At 40.1% G+C, this 21,801-nt stretch overlaps 1 protein-coding gene across 2 annotated transcripts in view; it reads right to left on the reverse strand.

Moving 5' to 3' along the window:
- Hmcn1 (hemicentin 1) overlaps positions 1-21,801 on the reverse strand; it is a 452,651-nt gene that overhangs the window by 58,772 nt on the left and 372,078 nt on the right. For both annotated transcript variants that reach the window (XM_075988199.1, XM_075988198.1), the window contains 12 exons: positions 17,360-17,441; positions 15,920-16,056; positions 15,059-15,200; positions 13,715-13,859; positions 13,214-13,341; positions 12,723-12,879; positions 10,616-10,737; positions 10,275-10,439; positions 8,589-8,696; positions 7,720-7,857; positions 7,460-7,594; positions 3,602-3,871 (listed from right to left, as the gene is read on the reverse strand). In XM_075988199.1, the coding sequence (XP_075844314.1) occupies positions 3,602-3,871; positions 7,460-7,594; positions 7,720-7,857; positions 8,589-8,696; positions 10,275-10,439; positions 10,616-10,737; positions 12,723-12,879; positions 13,214-13,341; positions 13,715-13,859; positions 15,059-15,200; positions 15,920-16,056; positions 17,360-17,441 (1,729 nt within the window). The remainder of the gene's footprint in view (positions 1-3,601; positions 3,872-7,459; positions 7,595-7,719; positions 7,858-8,588; positions 8,697-10,274; positions 10,440-10,615; positions 10,738-12,722; positions 12,880-13,213; positions 13,342-13,714; positions 13,860-15,058; positions 15,201-15,919; positions 16,057-17,359; positions 17,442-21,801) is intronic.

Here is a 21,801-nt window from a genome sequence, read left to right on the forward strand (position 1 = left end):
AAGAAAAAGAATATAGAAAATAAAGTTATCGTTAAAAAAAAAGGTAAAGTCTTTAAAGAGACAGAGTACAGATAGTTTAGAGATTAAAAGAAATAAAGAAAAATAAGCTACGTAAAAATGGAAAATTCACAGAGAGTCTGGATTATGTACATTGTGTTTTCTTTAAAATTTTTGACTGTGAAGGAGCTAAGTACAGAGAGACATTTCATTATATGGGCTGCCAAGTGGAACCAGAACGGATATCATGAGGGTATGACTTTGAAATTTGGATCTAAGGACATGATGCTTTGGAAAGGAGTTTCTTATTTTGTTTTCACAGAGGATGAGACTCTATGGATTTCTTCTATTCCGATTTGGTATGATGGACCATGCCCTCCTGAAGGGTTGGTGTGAACACCTTCAAAAAATTACTTCACTCAACTGCCAACTGAGATGACCCTGGCACACAGGTTATACCATGAAAGACCTAATTAACGACGCCCCCATTCAGCAGGAAGCAGTTTGGAGAGAAAAAAACTGCGCCCATGTTCCCAAATATGGTTTATAAACGTTCTTTTACATTTAAAGGGGGATATGATATAGATATGAATAATTTGCATTAGTATAGATTTTGCTTTATTGATAGAGATTTACGGTCAATTTTGTTATATGTATAAGTGTTTCTGATTTTGATTAAGGTATTGTGATTGTGTAGTTCATTTAAATATGTACTGTATAATTGAGAAATATAGGTTGTTAATGGATAATCATCGATAACAGTAAAGCTTGTAGTCATGTTAGTTAGATTTTCTAGATATATAGAGATATATTTTAGATAGACATTCTTCATGTCTTTCAAAGATTACAGAATAGGACATTTAATGTTTTAATAACTTAGGATTTTTCATGACAATGAGACACTCTGCTTCTGGCAGCACCAATCTACTTCAGGAAGAAGATGGGCATCGAAGAGGATCATTATGGAGTTTGATAGCCAATTGGGGAAGAAGCTGCTCTTGCCTGGACTATTGCATAAATTGGACACAGAGAACCCGCAGAGAGAGGACTACTGAACTTGCCTAAGGTGAGATGATCTTTCGGGGTTCCTGATTCATGAAAGAGTCTGCAAGACATTCTTCAGGACAAGCAGATAGTGACTGCCTTTAAAATTTCCTGCTTTATGGAAATGTCTGCTGGATACCATGGGCCTGAAGGTTGAAGATGGATGCCCCAACGGTACAGAGGAACTTTGGGTGACTGTTCAGGCAGCGAGATGTCTCTGTCATTTCTAGAGTTTAAAAGTTGCTTTTTTCTTGTTTGCTTAGGTAGTATTGTATCTTTCTGGAGTCTTTGATGGAGTTAAGAATAGTTAGTTATAGTTTTCCTTAGTTATGATAAAGATTATTGTAACTTTTACTTGATGACTGTTTTGTTATATGTAATTTTGCTATGTTAAAGTTAAAGCCTTTTTTTTTTTGTTTAAACCAAAAAAGGGGAAATGATGGAGGAAGGTCATTGGTTAAAATAAAAGGAACTGCTTTGGCTCATTTCATTGGTTAGGACATAGGTAGGTGGAGTAAACAGAACAGAATGCCGGGAGGAAGAGGAAGTGAGCTCAGACTCCACAGCTCTCCTCTCGGGAGCAGACGCCTCAGCAGAGACGCCATGCTACCTGCTCCAGGGAAGACGCACGCTATGAAGCTCCGACCCAGGATGGACTTAGGCTAGAATCTTCCCGGTAAGACCGGTGCTATATAGATGATAAGAAATGGGCTAGTCCAAGTGCGAGAGTTAGCCTAGAAGAGGCTAGGTAGAAATGAGCCAAGCGGTGTTTAAATGAATACAGTGTCTGTGTAATTATTTCGGGTAAAGCTAGCCGGGCAGGCGGCTGGGGTGTTGGGGATGCAGCCCCGCCGCCGCTCCCATTACTACACTTGAGAAGAAGCTTGTGCTTTTAATGGCTGAGCCATCTCTCCAGCCCATTAATGCTGATTTTAAAATATTTTGTTAAACGTCTTAATACAAAGAAAGAAAAAAAAGGTCATACAGAAAAGAAAAAAGACTGTGTTGCCTTAAAACAATGAATCTTTAGTTCTCATGAGGTTTAAACTGCATGTGTTATCTGGGTCATATGCTGATTATTTTTGAGCCAAAATGACGATGCTTCAAGAAGTAAAACCGAAGAGTCACAAAATGCACATGGTCGATAGAGACAGAGACCCACACTGGAGCACTGGACTGAGCTCCCAAAGTCCCAACAGAAGGAGGGAGAACATGAGCAAAGAAGTCAGGACCACAAGGGGTGCACCCACCCACGGAGACAGTGGGGCTGATCTATTGGAGCTCACCAAGGCCAGCTGGACTGTGACTGAAAAAGCATGGGATAAAACCGGACTCTCTGAATATGGCGGACAATGAGGGCTGCTGAGAAGCCAAGGACAATGGCACTGGGTTTTGATCCTACTTCATGTCCTGGCTTTGTGGGAGCCTAGCCAGTTTGGATGTTCTCCTTCCTAGACCAGGATGGAGGGGGGAGGACTTTGGACTTTCCACAGGGCAGGGAACCCTGACTGCTCTTCAGACTGGAGAAGGAGGGGGAGAGGAGTGGGGGGAGGAGGGGAGGAGTGGGAGACTGGGAAGAGGCAAATTTTTTTTTCTCAATAAAAAAATAAATAAATAAAATTAATCATGTCAAACCTGGCTCTAGAGAAATTCCCAGGAGTCCATAAGGATGACCCCAGCCAAGACCCTAAGCAACAGAGGAGAGGGTGCCCAAACTGGCCTTTAGTCAGACTGATGAATATCTTAAATATCACCAGAGAACCTTCATCCAGCAACTGGTGGAAACAGAGACAGGGACCTGAATCAGAGCACTGGACTGAACTCCCAAAGTTCAGTTGAAGAGAGGGAAGAATGAGAATATGAGTAAAGAGGTCAAGACCATGAAGGGTTCACTCACTGAAACAGTTTACCTAAGCTAATGGGAGCTCACTAACTCCAGCCAGACTGGGAAGGAACAAGCATAGGACCAAACTAGTCCCTCTAAATGTGGGTGACAGTTGCGCAACTGGGGCAGACTTGGGGGCCACTGGCAGTGGCACCAGGATTTATCCCTACTGCTTGTAATGGCTTTTAGGGAACCTATTCTCTTTGGCTGTATACAATGCTCAGCATAGATATAGTAGGGAGGGCCTTGGACCTTCCCCAGAGCAATGTATCTTACCCTCTCTGTGGAGTAGATGGGGGTGAGGGGGGTAAGTGAAGGGACTGGGAGGAGGGGAGGGACTTGAATTGGTATGTATAATAAGAAAGGATTGTTCTATTTTTTAAAAAAATAAAAATAAAAAATTAATTTTGTCATCAAAAAATGCACATGGTCACCACATAAAATAGTCACAGTACGAAGGGGGTAATTTTCCTAGAAATACTGATGCCATCTCTCACACAGATGTGTGCACGCACAAGCAAACACAGCTTATGGAACACAGGCTTGAAGGTCAAGCACACAAGCACCATTCTCTAGACACGCTGGTTGTGACCGTCATGGCATTTGTTCTTGGTGATCTTTTCTCATTGTCACAGAGACACAACAGATGGAAATAGATAGCTTTAAACAACCTACCATGGACAGTGAGTGTGGTGCTCATGCTGTTGGTTCCTGCCACATTAGCTGCTATGCATGTGTACTGGCCAGCATCGTCAGGCTGAGCAAATGCTATCTGCAGAGCACCTGAGCTCAGGATGCGCTGGCGAAGGGATTCGGTAAGTGCATGCCCGTCCTTATGCCAGGTGATGTCAGGTGGTGGGAAGCCCTCTGCCTCACACAGTAGAGAGACAGGTTTATCCACGGCAGTGACATATTCCTTCTGATGAGAACCAATGGCTGGAGGAACTAAAAGACAGAAGGTTCAAACTGAGTGTACAGATCACCTCCCATGGTTCTGCCGCGGTAACGAGGCTCTAGACTGTCAGAATCGAGCGCTGTAGTTTGGTTTTGTCTGGAACATTAGAACTCATGAGTTTATTTCAGAAAACTGGTCTTATAAACGAACAAATGGAAGCAGTAGTTGATTTTATATGAGATAAGCATATATTTCGGAAAGATCTCATTCAGAACAGCATTTCAGAGACTCACGATGGTCTACAGAAATATCTAAACATACACAAAGTTTATGACTCACTTTGAGTACTTAAACTTCTAAAAAGAGCCCTTCAAGCATCATGAAATGCTACACAGCTCAAAGACACTTTCGCCCATGCATTTCCAGAGAGCTTATCATGACGTCTCAGCCCAGTACAATATTCACAAATGAATGCGCAGACAAATGGATTATAGAAAATAACTATATAGACATTTTTTCCCTATTTCAGACTTGCTAAGTATTTCCCTCACAAGGGATCCTTTACCAAGACTTAAATCATCCACCATAAAAATACTGACAAATGTCCGTGCTAAGATTATTTATAGAGCCTAGCATTACCTGGCTGAATGCTCGCCTGCCATGACACATACACTCTCTTTACAAAGACGACCCTATCTAGAATCCCTCAAGCCTCAGAGGTCTACAGATATCTCTATCTGTTTGTGGAGTGCTTAAATATTATCTAATATTTAATGTGTGCCTTTGTCTTCTCATTGTTCAACCGTTTTAACCATTTAGTGAAGAAAAATTCAAATCTTAAGCTTCTTTTTTATGACCACAATCTTGCTGAAACTAATGAATAATTTTGATTCCTGTCTTTTTGTAACTACAGTGCATTCAAAACAACTCTCTTCTTCAGTACTGTTCTCCTCCAGCCTCCAGCCAGGTTTCCCCTGCCTCCCTGTGTATTCTCCTTTCCCAGAGTTCAAAGCAATGCACTGTCCTAGAACTTCATCCTTAGTCTTCTTGTCTGTCCATCCTCTCCTTAGGGACTCATAGCTAGTCTCTGGAGTTAACCCTGACTGTGTATGAGCTTGGATCTTACACTACACACCTGCTGTGAACTCTAATCCATAGTCGATGTTCTAGCTGACATTTGTATCTGAATTTTTAAAAGATTTCTGCATTCAATGTGATTAAAAAGAAACCATAGCTTATTTCTCCTAGTGTTTCCTCATGGCATTTCCAGTCCCTCAAGCTCAAACTGGAAGCCCAAGAAACATAAGACTCTCTTTCTAATCTTCAAAAAAAACTACAACCTTGACATTTATGCTTCCAAAGGCACCTATAATGATCTCTCCTAACTCCTAACTCTCGGGCAGCTCATAGCCTGGCCCTGTCTCTCAGACCATGGTACCTTGAGTAGACATGTCTAACTACTCTTCCAACTCCACTCTTTCCTGTCATCTACACAGAACATAAACATGTTTAATCCTGGCCGCACCCTTTCCATTGTGCAGAGAATGAAAGCCAACCCCATGATAGTGTGCCCAGTCCTTCCTCAGCTGGGTCTACTCTCTTCATGCTTTTCTGCCCTCTCCTTGCCCACCACTGTCTGGTCACACCATCACAGACACTTTAACAAGATGGCTTGTCTTTATTCATTGTCGATTTATTATCTCACCTATTATGCCAAAGAGTCAGACCCACTGACCTAAGAAAATGCCCGATTTATCTTATTTACATCATTCACCATTCCAGCCTTTGGTTTCTTTTGCACAGAACTGACTAGAATTAATCATCATTGCATTTAGAAGTCGTTTATGTTTCCTTCTTTGCTCATACAATAAGCATAAGAGAAGACACAATGTCTGTAATGTTTAACGGACTTCCAGTTATTGGTGCTGAATACAGTTATTGGTGTCAAGTAACAGGAATGTGAGCTTCAGTTATTGTATTTGTTAATTCTCTACAGGAAAAAAAACACACTTGAGGAAATTCAGGATTAATTCACTAAAATTCAGTATATTGAAACCTATTACCATTTTACTTCCTATTCTAGAAAATACTCCATTCAAGACAAAGAAATTTTATCATGAATCTGCCAGTTTAACAATAAAAATTCTCTCCCTCCCTCTCTCTATCTCTGTCTGTCTGTCTCTCTCTCTCACTCACACACACATGCCTAATTCCTGCTTTTTCATCAAGTTAGTTTAGTTGCAGTTATTAAAACTGACACTACACATATTTCAGAGTAACCAAAGTAGAAACGTAGGGCTTTATTGTAATTTAAAAATTATATTTTATTACCGTTCTTTGTGTGTGCATGCCCTCAAATTGCACAGCTCATGTGTGGAGTCAGAGAACAATCATGGGAGAGACTACTCTCCTTCTATAATGTGTTCCAATGCAGCAAACTCAGGGCATTAGGCTTGGTGACCAGCATATTTAGGTAAGTGCTATCTCAACAGCTTCAGGTTGTTTTTCTTGTTAAAAATCCCATTAAAGGGGCTAAATAAGTGACCTTAGTAGGTAAGGACACTTGCTGCTCTTGCAGAAGACCAGAATTAGTTCCAAGCACCCACATTGGACTGCTCAGAGCGGTCTGTAACCCCAGCTCCATGGGTTCTGACACCCTCTTCTGGCTTCTGTGAGTATTCATGTGCACATACACACAGACAAACAGAGACAAAGACAGACAAACAGACAGACAGAAAGACACACGCAGACACACAAATAAAAATGAAATAAATCTAAAACAATCTTATTAAATATGTTATCACTAACAAGAACAAACACATTTGTTCTCTCTTCATAGTAGATATATTCTATGACTCTCAGTGGATGTCTAAAACTGATTCTACAGAATTCCATACCCCCTATGTTTTCTCTCTCTCTATGCTTATGATGAAGTTTAATTTGTAACTTGGGTAGAGTAAGTGGTTAATAGTGCCCCAAGACGAAGCAGGACAATTGACAGACTGTGGTCTTGTGCCATCCCATTCTCTCTAAAAATCCCACACTTTCACACTTTCCACTCACAGGAAACACCATTCAGTTTTGGCGACATGTGTGAGTTGTCAACATTACAATGTTTGTAGCCTGAGGCTGTCTTGAAGTAATGATGGGGGACCAAACACAGGTGCTAACTCCTGCGACAGGTGATCTGATGCTGGGCCTAGGAGACTCGGTTTGGGAATCAGGGCTATGCCAGTTAGACTTATACTTCACACTGAAGGTGAGGTTTTATTGTATTCAGAAGAAATGAAAATTTACAAGTTGTTCATTTCTAGGATATCCCGTTTCATATTTTAAAAGCCTGTTTAACTGTGAGCAACTAAAGCCACAAAAAGTGAATCCATAAAGAAGTGGCTATTGAATCAAGTAGAGTTTCATAGGAGTTAAAGATAGGATGGGTTCCCTAGTTTTCTCACACGGTGTGAAAAGAACCTGTTACACCATCTTCTACAGGACGGTCCTAGGGGAAAAGGTACAATTCCACAAGCTAAGAGGGAAGAGAGCTGTGCGGAGGAGCAAGCTTAGCTATCGCTTATCAACCATTAGTATATATCATTATACACATCTTTGAGGACAAAGAGGATGAATTACTCAAATACCTTGTACATTCAGCTTGATTTTTCCCAAGGCTGTGCCAGCAGGGTTCTGAGCCACACACATGTAAGTGCCAGCATCCTCCCGAACAGCTCTAGAGATCTGTAAGCTTCCACTGGGAAGAACAGCAAGGCTTTTGCCTACATCATAGCCAAAAGCAGAGAGAAAAGAAATTTATGTTTGCTTTATAAAACGTCACAAAGATCCCTCAATGACAAAGCACTATATAGACTGCACTAATCTACCCTGAAATCACGGTAGGTACCTGCGGCAATGACGTTGATGCCTTCCTTTTGCCAAGTAATGAATGGGCTTGGTATCCCTGTTGCTTCGCATGGAAGTGAGATAGGGTTGTTTAGAATGACATCCAGTTCACTTGGCTGGGGCTGAATGACTGGAGGTTCTGCAAAAGTCAACCGCCACAAAGAATGGCATTGTTTATTATGAAGCACATTGGCCTGTGAGAGTGACGAGCTTCAATGTGCTAAATCCGCAGTCCCCCAACAGCAGTGAGTTGATTGTACAAGAGAAAAGCTATGACTGGCCTTCTGATGTTCTTTAGATCTTTCTGTATACCAGCTGTTGGGAAAAACCAATGTTGGAAGAGATCACCAAAACCAAAGGAGAAACATATTGTTTTAGGTTGTTTTGTGTGGTTTGTCATCCATGTGTAATTTTCATCTATTGAACAATATGTTTCTGGTTTACATATTCCCAAGGCATTACTATGACATAATACCATTTTTTAAAACTAATCACGTCAGGGCCTTACCCTTTCTGAGGAGTGGATGGGTTGGGTGGAGTTGGGGCAAGATTGGAGGAAGCAAGAGGAGGGGAGGGAGGGGAAACTGTGGTTGGTATGTAAAATGAATAAAAAATTTAAAATAAAAAAGAACCACTTATAACATCTAAAATTGCTAGGCTTTGATCATTTAGACAAACAATTTCATAATTCTGTCATAAATATAATTAATTTATTTATTTGTATAAAAACGAACACAAATAATTATCCCTACCTCCACGATCTGCACACTTTTAGTGTATGGTGCTTGGGGCAAACTCCAGGCTTTGCACATGCTAGAGAAGAACTCCACGTACCTAGCAGGATTTTAGTGAACAAACAACCTTCCATACCTTGGACACGAAGGATAACATGCCGGTGCGCTGAGCCAGCTGCATTTCTAGCAAGACAAGTGTATCTTCCTGCATGGTTTAGTTGGGTGGCAAATATCTCAATTGCTCCTAATAGGGAAAAAAGTGGTTTTTTTTTCCTTATTTGTCTTTGTGACAGGGTCTTACTTCAGAACCCAGACCATTCTGAAACCCAAGCTGGCCTGGTGCTTACAGCCCTCCTGTCTCTGTCTCCCACAGGAAAGAAATGTTTGAATATAGAGTGCATCTTTATCATCCTAATTTAATAAGTTATGTCATTTTCATGTTGCTTTTGACGTCACCAGCAAGCACTTAATTAGTCATAGCTTTATTGATGCACATTTTACTTACTAGAAAGGCCATCAAGTATACCATTTAATGACTTTTTCTTCTGATATTTGCAGAGTTGATTAACAGCAACCTAATTTTAGAAACATCTCAAGAAGACTGGTGGCTATTTGTGGTCACTTCCAGCTTCCAGACCCAGCTCTGGGCCACAGCCATCTACCTGCAATCTCTACAGGTTTGCCTTTTCCTAGTGCTTCATCAAGGAGGAATCACATACTCTGGTCTGTTGCTTTTGGTATTGACCAATTTCACTGTAAGCATGTTTTTGGGATTCATTCATTTTAGCAAGCACAATATCATATCCCTTTTTAGAGCCAAATAGGTTTCCTCCTTGTGGACAATACCACTTTATTATATCTGTTCACCAGCTGATGGGCATCTGAATGGCTCTCCTTTTTAGATACTATGGATGATTCTATGAGCATCTCTAAGGGAGTCTGTGTGCAGACAGGATTTCATGGGCCTTGGACTGAGACCCTGGATGGGGCTGCCAACTTTATGGTAACTCTATGCATCGTGCAAAGAAAGTTCTACACTGTTTTCTAGCACAGAACTTTGTAATTACACGGTGCAGCCACTTTCTGTTTTATGATAGAATTTTAAACAATCTACTTATCCATGAGAGCTAACCAAAATTTTCTGCCTTAAAACCAAAGCTATATGCTGAGTGTTGATGTCCTATTGTTTCCTGTGTATTAAATAAACACACAATTTTTTTTAGAACAATATACACACACACCTGAAATCTAAGGACATGAGTTGCTACTCAATCTGTCCCTGATATACCTACCTAGTATAAGATCTATTTTTACTGATAGTCACCTGTATTTTCATTTAGTTATTTTTCCCTCAGTACTACAAATTGTACAAATCATGGCTATTATAATTGTCAAAAAGTAAATTATAATATTTAGCACCCAAACATTTTGCTAAGTTATATGAACCTTAAAAACCAGAGGCTCAGTTTAGTCTTAGAGTCTCAAGAAAGCCCAACTCTGTCTTCTGCATAACATGTTTTTTAAATAAACATTTTATTTGATCAGTAGAAAAAGTGTGACTCTCAGGTAAGTAGAGAATTTCTAAGTCTGCAGTTAGTGAACATGTAACCATGCTTTTTAGATAAGTTTTAGCTATTACATGTTATTTTGTTTTTAGCTTCCTTTTTAAAACCTTCTTCCCCTTCTTATCATAATTGCATTTTAGCAATAAAGGCTTTTTTTTAAAAAAAAATATTTCCCTTATGTTGTAACAAAGGCTGGGCAAGGCTGCCCATTGCTAACTACTCTAATTAATGAGTGTGAACACACAGACTATTGTTACCTGAGGACAGAATCCGATAACCGTCCCCTCTGGGAAGCAGTCGTATGCCATTTTTGGTCCAGTGAATTGAGGGAACTGGCACTCCGGAAGCGGTGCAGGTCATGACTGCTGGGGCCTCTCTGGTTACCAGGAAATCCATGGGCTCATCAGCTATGGTGGGCGGAACTGAAACAGCAAAAACAGAAAACCACACATTTCCTTTGCCTGCACATTCCCAAAGCCGTCTTGTCCCTCTTCATCCTGGTGCTCAGAGAGTGGGTGTCACGTAGGCGTAAAAGGGCTGTCTGATGACGTCAAGACCCCCGCACGTGTCCTTCTGCCTGCTTCCACGCTAGCTCTACCTTGGACAGTGAGCTCCACTGTTCGCTTGTCCTCTCCAGCGTCACTCGTCACGGTGCACTCATAACTGGCCGTGTCATCCACAGAAGGGGAAATAATGACAAGGGAACCCGAAGAAAGGAGCCTAGAAGAGAGATTCCAACGTGAGAGTCGATGCTTTAACTTCCAAGTATTTTGCAGACAGCATAGAAAGGTACCAAGACCAGCTGAGTGTTAAATGAGCATCGTTATCTGATATAAAATTTGCATGTCAAAACTGAACTCTATGGTAATGAATCTGAACTTTGTTAGTGAGAAGCAGCTGCCTGGAAGAGTTGCCTGAACACTGAACCTTGCTTTTCCTGAATAAATGTGTCATAATCACACTGCTTCTCCTAGTGGACAAAGTAGATTGACAGCCGTGGCTTAATAGCACAGAATGTGTCCTGGCTTCATCTGAAATGCTTCACATAAAGCATCTTAAAATCTACCAGTAACTTTGCTGGTGGGTATTGGGTTAGTTATATGACACGTAAGTAAGTGGAGGTCTATTCATTTCACTCTTTCCCCTGCTTTCCACACCTCTTTACCTGCCATGGCTACTTAGGAGATGTACCGTGTGTGTGTCCATATATATACATATATGTATATGTATATAAACGGTAATGCATGTAGCATATGTAATGTTTATATTTAACATGTATAATATATGAAGCTATGTAAATCTCTTGGTAAATTTTTCTTAATTTATAATTAAAACATGAAAATGAATGTTTGAGAGGCTTAGAAATATTCACAACATGACTTAATGTGAGGTTAAATTAAAGAATCTGTCTTCTTCAAACTGCAATACCGGAATAAAAATAGTTTGGTGTGGGGCAGGGAAGACTGTTTATTGATTAAAGTGCTTGCTTCACAGATGTGAGGTCCCGAGTTCAGATCCACAGTAAGCCACTTAATTGCCAAGGGACACAGTGGCTCACCTGTCATTTCAGACTTGGAAGGCAGAGACAGGGATCCCAAATAAGCTGGCTATCAAGAACAGACGGGGACCCCAGAGTAAGCTGGCTAGCAAGAATTGCTAGTGGTAAGAAGGTTTGATCCCGAGACTGTGAATAAGAGGAGAATTGCTGACATCAGCTTAGGCAGACCTGGGACACCCCCACATGCACTCTTATACATGTAAATACATATGTACACGTTTATGCACATGTATACACGCACACTTGAAATGGAAAAAGAAGGGAGTTTGGTTTAATGGAAGTATATTTGACATGCCTCCTGTACATTTTCCACACAAGGTAGACTGAGTCCAAAGTCAAAAAATGAAAAGGATGAGAAGGGCAAAGCTGATAGATGTTCAGAGGAATTACTCTTGGTTTCATATTTCCTCCTAAATCAAAATCACTTCTTGTCAAGGTATCACTATGGCAGCGTTTGGTGTTAGTGCTCTGGCAGATCAATTGATGGAGTAACTAACCATTAGCTGGTAAAGGGATATTGTTCTCTTAAACCATCAGAAATTCCCAGTGACTTAAAGTCTACCATTTAATAGCCATACACTGCTGTATTGTAAGGTCTGGAGGAAAAGCTGGAAGAGTGTGGGCCCCGGAGAAAATGCTGTTTGCTTCCCCTTATCCAATCAGCTAAATATCTACATTAAAGTTCAAGGCATAAAATTTTCTTTTTTATTTTGCAACTAAAACTTTTTATTTTGACTTTCACAGAATAGTTTGTCTTTTATGCAAAAAATGTTTCTATCCATTGCCAATATAAAATTGTAGAGGGTGCTAAACAATCACTGGATGAACACGCCTATAGACCTCACCAACAGCCTCACAGGGCGTGTGTATAGAAAACTTGCACCTTTTATTAAAAAAAGATAGGTTGAAAATTAAATTCTATATTAAGGGAAATATTTTCTACCTACTGGCTAATCCTTCATTCTTTATATATTTACTGCCCCACTGATGGGGTTAAAATGTTGGTTATTTTAAAAAGATGTTTCTAAATGTCAGTTTGGATATTTCTTTTTCTTTTCTTTCTTTCGGTTTTTTGAGACAGAATAGTCTTTGAATAGTCTCATGTCAGCTGGAATTAAAACATTTAAAATAAATGAATTATTCATACCTGTATGAATTTTGATTTTGATCCACATTAAGAAGCTGCCCATTTTTTCTCCAGTTGATTGATGGTTTTGGTATCCCAGTAGCTTCACAAGCCAGAGTAGTTTGGACATTCACGGTTACTGTTACATTGGTAGGACCCGGAGCAATAGAAGGAGGAACTAAAACATTAGAGGGAAGCATAGTGAGCAACTAGGAAGTTACATGCAGTATTTCTGATGACCTGAAATTTGTCTTTTGTAACTTGCCATATAACTAAGCCACAACCAAGTGTCACAAACTGCACAATGGTCATTTAACCCATAGTAAAGAGGTATTGTGGGTCTTGCCTTGTTCATATTGCAGTGGAATATGCTTACTTAGACTATGAGGTGCAGGTCTTCACGAGTGCATTCGTTTTTATTACAGCAAACAAACAAAAAACAAAACAAAACAACAACAGCAACAAAAGTCACTTGACAGAAAGCCTGGAGGTTTTTGTAAATGTATATTTACCATGGACTTGTAAATCTATTCGCCTCCGGTCTGTTCCAGCCACATTGGTTGCCATACACAAATACCGACCAGTATCTGTGACGTGTGTTGTCTGAATATGAAGAAATCCACTTTCCAAGATGGAGTATCTATAAAAAAGATTACAGATACTTCCTTCTGAATCCATCCTTTTCAATGATTTACACTGTGACTCAGATAAACATTACAGACTTGACAAAATCTACTGTGAGTCTTTCTGTTTCAGGTGACATTCACAGGGCCCTTGGAGGAGGGCTGGGATGCAGTGAAGGTGTGCAGCAGCAGCGGCAGCCTGTGGTCCTGATGGATTATTATTATCATGGGAATTGGGCTTGTGAAATACTAAATTTTGATTCCCATTGTAGAATGAAAATATTAATTCTAAACACAGCAAGAACAAAATCATGCTTTAGAAAAAAATATTTGAAGACTCACACTTTGATTTCTCATTACAGTATTATCTTCCCTCTTTAACAATGTTACCTTGAGTGGCTCCCAGCTAGCACAGCCCCATCCTTTCTCCATGTTATCCTTGGGGTTGGCACACCTTCAGCGTAGCATTCCAGCACAACTGACTTATTTAAGAGAGTGACAAGATTCTGGGGACCACCAGTGATGCTTGGAGGAACTGAACAAGAAACAAACACGAGTCTAGTTAAAACAAATAACACTGCCTTCACTAAGAATCTGGAGATGTAAGGAGAACTTTAGGTGAAGTGATTAGCTTTGTCTACACTAATCTAGGTTAGAATAAATAGAATTAAAGCCTAACTCTTGAAGTCTTACTCAAGACAGCCTGCATTTGAAAATAAAGACTAAATGGGGAGAATTTAAATCCCCAAGACCGTATGTTAAATCTGGCTCTCTGTGAGAGAGGCGTGAGTAAAATTCAGCTTCGGTCTGATGCAAATTAAAGTTGATATTTCTTATTTCTCTTTAGCCAAATAATGGTCAAAGAATGTTAATGCTGGAACAGCTTCGCTTTAAATAAAGAACAGAAAGTGGGCTGTTTTAATGAAAAGCACATCTGTGGTTAATCATGCAAGTCCCAGAACAGGCGTTTTATTAATCAGAGAGCTCATGTGGGAATACACAGCCTGAACTTTAATTTTAGTATTAGAGATATTAGCTGTGTGGGTCATCCAGTATGTTGTAAAATTTCTTGTGTTAAAATCCAAAGGGACTGTTATGGAGAGAAATCGACATATCTTCCTGAACACTGGCAAGTTCTGGCACCTAGATGTGCGTATTTAAGAAAACCACAGTAGTATGGTGGTGTTTGAGAAAACTGTGACACTGTGCATACGTACAGTGTGCTATCAAGTCACCACCAATCAAGGCAAACTAAATGATGGGCCATTTGTCATGCACAGAGGCAGTGCGATAGTTTCCTCTCAGCTGGATCTGCTAATAATTCTGTGTGTGCACGTGTTTGCATGCATGTGTGTGTGTGTGTCTGTGGGGTATGTATGTGGACCTGTGCGCATGTATGTGCATGTGTGTGTGTGTGTGTGTGTGTCTGTGGGGTATGTAGGTGGACCTGTGTGCATGTGTGTGTGTGTGTCTGTGAGGTATCTATGTGTACCTGTGTGCGTGTGTGTGTGCATGTGTGTGTGTGTGTGGTATTCTCTATGATATTAAAATATACCTCTAGATCTACATTTTGGAGTTGAATTAATTTGCAATATAGGTCTAATATCAATCTAAGAATGTCCAAGTAAATACCATGACCACAAGGACCCACTTAATAAGCTCCTGAAAAACATTATCATCTATTCTAATAGTGTTGGTGAAACAATCAAACTGTGGAAGAGCCATTTTCCTTACTATTTACAGTGAGGATAAATTCTCTTGTAGTCTTTCCTGCGATGTTGCTGGCAACACAGGTATAGTTGGCTGTGTCTCCCAGGTCTGCATTATTAATTTGCAAGTATCTCCCTCCAGACAGGATTCTTACTCGAGGTGTTGCCTGGATTCAGAAAGTAAAACACATCATCAAAATGTTAGCAAAATAAAATAAAACATTGTTTATTTTAAAGTTTTTTGGTGTGTGTGTGTGTGTGTGTGTGTGTGTGTGTGTGTGTGTAAGGGGGTGTATGTACTATGTGCAAGTGTGTGAGGTTGCTTGTGGAGGCCAGGAGGGATTACTGGATCTCTGGAGCTTGGGTTACAGATGGTCGTAAGGTACTAGGAGCTGAACTCAGGTCTTCTGAGGGAACAGCAAGCACTCCTGAATACTGTGTCATCTCTCCAAACCCCAAGTATTATTTTATAACAGCAAAAATCACCAGAACAAACCCGAGACCTGCCATCTGACTAGTTTTGCTTTTGTAATAGTTAAGACCCCTTTCTCTGTTTCAATGATTCTGGTTAAGTCAAGAGTACAGTGCCTCCAATTCCATTCAACAAGGAAATTCAAGACAAGGTGGATGATTCAAATCAAGCCCTTCTCAGTCCTCTTTAAATCTTTTCCTGGTAGGTAGTGACTACCAGAATTAGGACAAACAAAGCCTTCAGAGACTGCTTTCATTTGGCTGCAAACGGCTGGTGAGAATCCTGACCTGATGCTCTATTGGCGGTAGGCATCACCTAAGTGTAGGGAATGACTGGAGTTTGGGTACTCAGCAAAGGCTCCTCATCTGTTTTGGCCTTTTACAAATGATCTGTGGAGTCAAGCAGAAGGCTTACCTGTAACCGCTCCCCATTTTTGAGCCACGTGATCACAGGTGGAGGTACTGCATCCGATTTGCACTCCAATGTTACCTGTCTGTTCCTTAGCACAGTGAAGTCCTGGGGCTCATCCATTCCAGCAATATTGGGAGGCACTAAGCATGGGAACAGAATATCAGGGCATTTGATAAGCTGGGGTAAATGATCTGTCAGTGTCCAACAACAGTTAGGTTTCCTATACGATAATAGGCATGAACTTCAACTGTTAGTCATTCAATTTATGGTGCAGATAACAAGCAAACTGGATCATTATTATTTAGCACTGTTGTCAATTAAAGAATAGAATCTTTCCAACAATCACACGGATAATAGGATAACATATCATTATCACCATTTGACTGACAGGTGATAAGGGAAGCACACAGGAGTCCTTCAGCCAGCATCAATACTGGAAAATACCTGAGTATTAAAAATTACCCAATCAGGAACTATCCACATGATATAAAGAAATCTATCTATTTTTATTGATTTGTACAGACATATTTCTTAGTAAATCATATTTATAATTTATTTAGGTAGGTCTAAATTTTGAATAGGAATAGCAGGGACACTTTCCAGATAATCTGCATTCCTAGTCATTTAGGTTCTGAAAATTAAAGATCTGTTTAGTCTTCAAACAATCCTCCCCATGACGAATGATTTAAATTTATATATAAAAGTAATATTCAAAAGGGTCTAGTTAATGCAAACTTTCTAGAGATTTCCAAAATCCTCAAAAGTGTATATGTATTCATGAGTGCACGGGTAAACAAATAAGTGTATTACAGAAAAATTTCAAAATATGTCTAAAAAGGCAGAAACCACCTAAATATCCTCCAATAGGGAAGAAGATATAGGGAGACATGCAATCCTAAAATTGATCTTATAAACTATATTAACATAAGGATGTTCATCAAACCATTAAGTGAGATATAAAGCAAATTAAATTCTGTGCTCTCTATTATTACTTTTTTATTTTTGATATTTAGGACCTTTCTATATCCACAGTCAATTATAAACTCTAGACTTAAGCAATCTTCCCACAATAACTTTCCTAGACGCTATGTGCTACTATGTCTAGCTATCATCACATTTTTTGCAATGAAATGTTCACTTGAAAAGCATTGCATCATTGTGTGGTGAAATTAAGAATTATTTTTATTCTCTTCTTTACTGTAATTCATATTCTTTTATTTTTAAAATAACAAATTTGAATGTTTTTGTTTGAAAACAAGACAAATAACAAAAAACCTCACTGAACTATACCCAAAGAGTACATAAGTTATCAACAATAAAATTTATAAAAATATATACTTCTCAATTTATAGACATATGATGTGCTGTGAAATGGCCTGATCGTTTCTAATATCGTTTCTAAGTAGGTTTGTGTGTGGGTCAAACATAAATCATGACACTCACCATGTACTCTCACTAGATACTCTTTATCGTCATCCCCTGCAGGGCTGGAGGCCAGACACGTATATCTTCCTGTATCCTCCACCTACAAAACCCAGACAAAGAAATCATACAGGATTAACATGCTAGTGTTGGTGATGGGACCGCACCAATAAAGGCAAAATAACATGAGGAAGTACAAAAGAAAGAACAAAAGTTCTCATTATGCTTAATGTCTTGATACTGCACATTGGCTGACATATATGTTATGTATACAACCACGTTTAAAGGAATTTTAGAAACTGATACAAAAATATCAAGAAGGCATACATAATTATATGTCTGTGTATGTCTATGTGTGTTTATAAAAGATCTAGTGCCAAATATGGTAGATCAGATGTTTAATATTAATTCTGAGGAAATAAACATTCACAGGTTCAAGCTGCAGATCATAAACTTCAATTACACTCTTTTGGAAGGAAATGTAGTGTATTTATAAAAGCAGCTGATTAAAAAAACACCAGATAACTAAACCAAACAAATTAATATCACATCTTGACTGTCACTGAGATATATGGTGATAGAATGTCGTTTGACAGCAGAATCTACTTGACTAAAACTCAAAGCAATTATTTTAAAATCTTCATGAATGTTTTATGTTGGAGGTTGTTTTTCATCTGTATGGCATTATGTGGACACCATATCTGGAGATATTGTTCTGGTAAACAGGTTACCTTATTATTACCAAAACCACATTTTATAATGTAAGAAAGCCCTAGCCATCTCACTTATTTTACTATTTAAACATTCTCAGAATACTGGCATTAAAAAATTCTTATACTCAAAACTGACTTTATAGGTTATGCAAAAGATTTTTTGTTAGGTTGTACACATTCCTTTGAAAAAGTTTAAGACTAGAGTGAAAAACGGTTAAAAATACTTTAGACAAAAGTTCACATAAGCCTTTGATTAAGAAGTAGAAAATGGTTGTCTGAGAGAGAGAGAGAGAGAGAGAGAGAGAGAGAGAGAGAGAGAGAGAGAGAGAGAGAGAGAGAGAGAGAGCGCTCAGTGTGGAAGAGTGCTAGCTAGGCAGCATGAGGGCTGAGCTCAAATCCCAGAAGCTATTTAAAGAGCCACACGGGGCTGCATGTGCCTGTAACCTAGCAGTGGGGAGCTGAGCTATGAGGATCTCAAGAGTCCTCTGAGACTTTTAACATAAATGGATGTTGAATTTTGTTGAATGCTTTTTCAGCATCTAATGAAATGATCATATGGTTTTTTTCTTTCAGTTTATTTATATGCTGGATTACATTGATAGATTTTCGTATGTTGAACCAGCCCTGCATCTCAGGAATGAAGCCTACTTGATCATAATGGATAATTTTTCGGATGTGTTCTTGGATTCGGTTTGCCAGTATTTTGTTGAGGATTTTTGCATCGATATTCATGAGTGAGATCGGCCTGTAATTCTCTTTACTTGTTGAGTCTTTGTGTGGTTTTGGTATCAGAGTAACTGTAGCTTCATAAAAGGAATTTGGTAATGACCCTTCTGTTTCTATATTGTGAAATACATTAAGGAGTATAGGTATTAGGTCTTCTTGGAAGTTCTGGTAGAATTCCGCATTGAAACCATCTGGTCCTGGGCTTTTTTTGGTAGGGAGGTTTTTGATAACCACAAAACTCAAGTCCAAATGGATTAAAGACCTCATTATCAGCCCGAAAACACTGAACCTGATAGAAGAGAAAGTGGGAAATACCCTACATCAGATGGGCACAGGTGATCGCTTCTTAGGTATAACCCCAGAAGCACAGGCATTAAGGGCAACATTGAATAAATGGGACCTACTAAAACTGAGAAGCTTCTGTAAAGCAAAGGACACTGTCACTAAGACACAAAGGCAACCTACTGACTGGGAGAAGATCTTCACCAACCCCGCAACAGACAAAGGTCTGATCTCCAAAATATATAGAGAACTCAAGAAACTAGACTTTAAAATGCTAATTAACCCAATTAAAAAATGGGGCACTGAACTGAACAGAGAATTCTCAACAGAAGAAGTTCAAATGGCCAAAAGATACTTAAGGTCGTGCTCAACTTCCTTAGCAATCAGGGAAATGCAAATCAAAACAACTTTGAGATACCATCTTACACCTGTCAGAATGGCTAAAGTCAAAAACACCAAGGATAGCCTTTGCTGGAGAGGCTGTGGAGGAAGGGGTACCCTCATCCATTGCTGGTGGGAATGCAATCTTGTGCAACCACTGTGGAAGTCAGTGTTTCGGTTTCTCAGGAAATTCGGGATCAACCTACCCCTGGATCCAGCAATACCACTCTTGGGAATTTACCCAAGAGATGCTCTATCACATGTCCAAAGCATTTGTTCAACTATGTTCATAGCAGTATTATTTGTAATAGCCAGAACCTGGAAACAACCTAGATGCCCTTCAATGGAAGAATGGATGAAGAAAGTATGGAATATATACACACTAGAGTACTACGCCGCGGTAAAAAACAATGACTTTTCGAATTTTGCATGCAAATGGATGGAAATAGAAAACACTATCCTGAGTGAGGTATCCCAGACCCAAAAAGAAGAACATGGGATGTACTCACTCATAATTGGTTTCTAGCCATAAATAGGGGTCACAGGAGTCTACAATTGGCGAACCTAAAGAAGCTAAGTAAGAAGGTGAACACAAGGAAAAACATATAGTTATCCTCTTGGATAAGGGAAGTAGACAAAATTGCCGGGGAGAAAAGTGGGATCTTGGGGGTGGGGTGGGATGGGGGTAAGGGGAGGTGGGGAGAGAAAAGGTAGAAGGGAAGGAGGGGGGACTTGGGGAAACAGGAGGATCAGGATAAAGGAAGGTTGGATAGGGGAGCACGGAACCACAATTCTTAGTGAAGGGACCCACTCTAGGGTGGGCAGGAGAATTGACCCTAGAGGGGCTCCCAGGTGCCCAAGCTGAGGTCCCCAGTTAGTTCCTTGGGCAGCTGAGGATAGGGAACCTGAAATGACCCTATCCTAGCGCAATACTGACGAATATCTTGCATATCATCCTAGAACTTTCATCTGGCGATGGATGGAGATAGAGACAGAGACCCACACTGGAGCAATGGACTGAGCTCCCAAGGTCCCAATGAGGAGCAGAAGGAGGGAGAACATGAGCAAAGAAGTCAGGACCACGAGGGGTGCACCCACCCACTGAGACACTGGAGCTGATCTACTGGGAGCTCACCAAGGCCAGCTGTACTATTACCAAAAAAGCATGGGATAAAACTGGACTCTCTGAACATGACGAACAATGAGGGCTGATGAGACGCCAAGGACAATGGCACGGGGTTTTGATCCTACGCAATGTGCTGGCTTGGTGGGAGCCTAGCCAGTTTGGATGTTCACCTTCCTAGATATGGACGGAGGAGGGAGGACCTAGGACTTACCACAGGGCAGGGAACCCTGACTGCTCTTTGGACTGGAGAGAGAGGGGGAGAGGAGTGGGGGGAAGGGGAGAGGGGTGGGGGGAGGGGGAGAAGAGTGGGAGGAGGGGGAGAAGAGTGGGAGGAGGGGGAGGGAAACGGGAGGCTGGGAGGAGGTGGAAATTTGTTTTTTTTCTTTATTCTTCTTTTATCAATAAAAAAAAACCAAAAAAACCCCCCAAAAAACAAAAAACAAACAAACAAACAAAAAAAAGAGTCCTCTGGTCAGCCACCCTCGCTGAAAAGGCAAGCCCACAGCTCCATAACAGAGCCGTCTCCTGTCACTAATGTTGACAGTGCAAGAGGAACACATCTAACATCTGACATAGGCCTCTACATGCTCTACACAGTCCCACGCATGCGTTACACACAGAGAGAAGCACTGCACACACTATGTGCACACACACACACAAATCGTTTTCTAGAGAACTTAATTTTTTGATCATCTCTTTAAATCCTTTAGCTCTTCTCTGTCAATGTCAACGCTTATTCATTCTAGATGGATAAAACTCCTTTCGCTTGTCTTCAGTTTGTCAAATTGGAAGTGTCACTAGGGCCTACTCAAACTTTGCTTCCAACAGGAAATACTTCCCAACAACTTGCTTCCATCTGTTTCCCTGGAGTCACTATCTGTATTTACAGGTTAAAGTGTGCTTCTCTGATAACAGGTTTGAAATATGGTAAGAAGATGCATTGGAAACTTTGTTGGCATGTGCTAGACTTCAGAAGAAGAAAGCATAGTGACAACGTTGGATAAATGCAGTTGATTATAGGATGGGCATCTTTCGTCTTGGACCAAGCCACAGACTTAATGATGGAAGATAATATAGGAAAGTAATGTCTATTACCATTCAAAGCAGAATTTGCTAAGCAGCTATTAAGTGCTAGGCATAATGATACATAGCCTAGAAGTACATATAAAGACAAAATTCAGAACTATAAAATCACAAAGATTTCCCATATTACTATGTACAAAATGCCAAGACAA

Source organism: Microtus pennsylvanicus, chromosome 10, assembly GCF_037038515.1.
Source record: "Microtus pennsylvanicus isolate mMicPen1 chromosome 10, mMicPen1.hap1, whole genome shotgun sequence".
In the NCBI taxonomy this organism is placed as follows: domain Eukaryota; kingdom Metazoa; phylum Chordata; class Mammalia; order Rodentia; family Cricetidae; genus Microtus; species Microtus pennsylvanicus.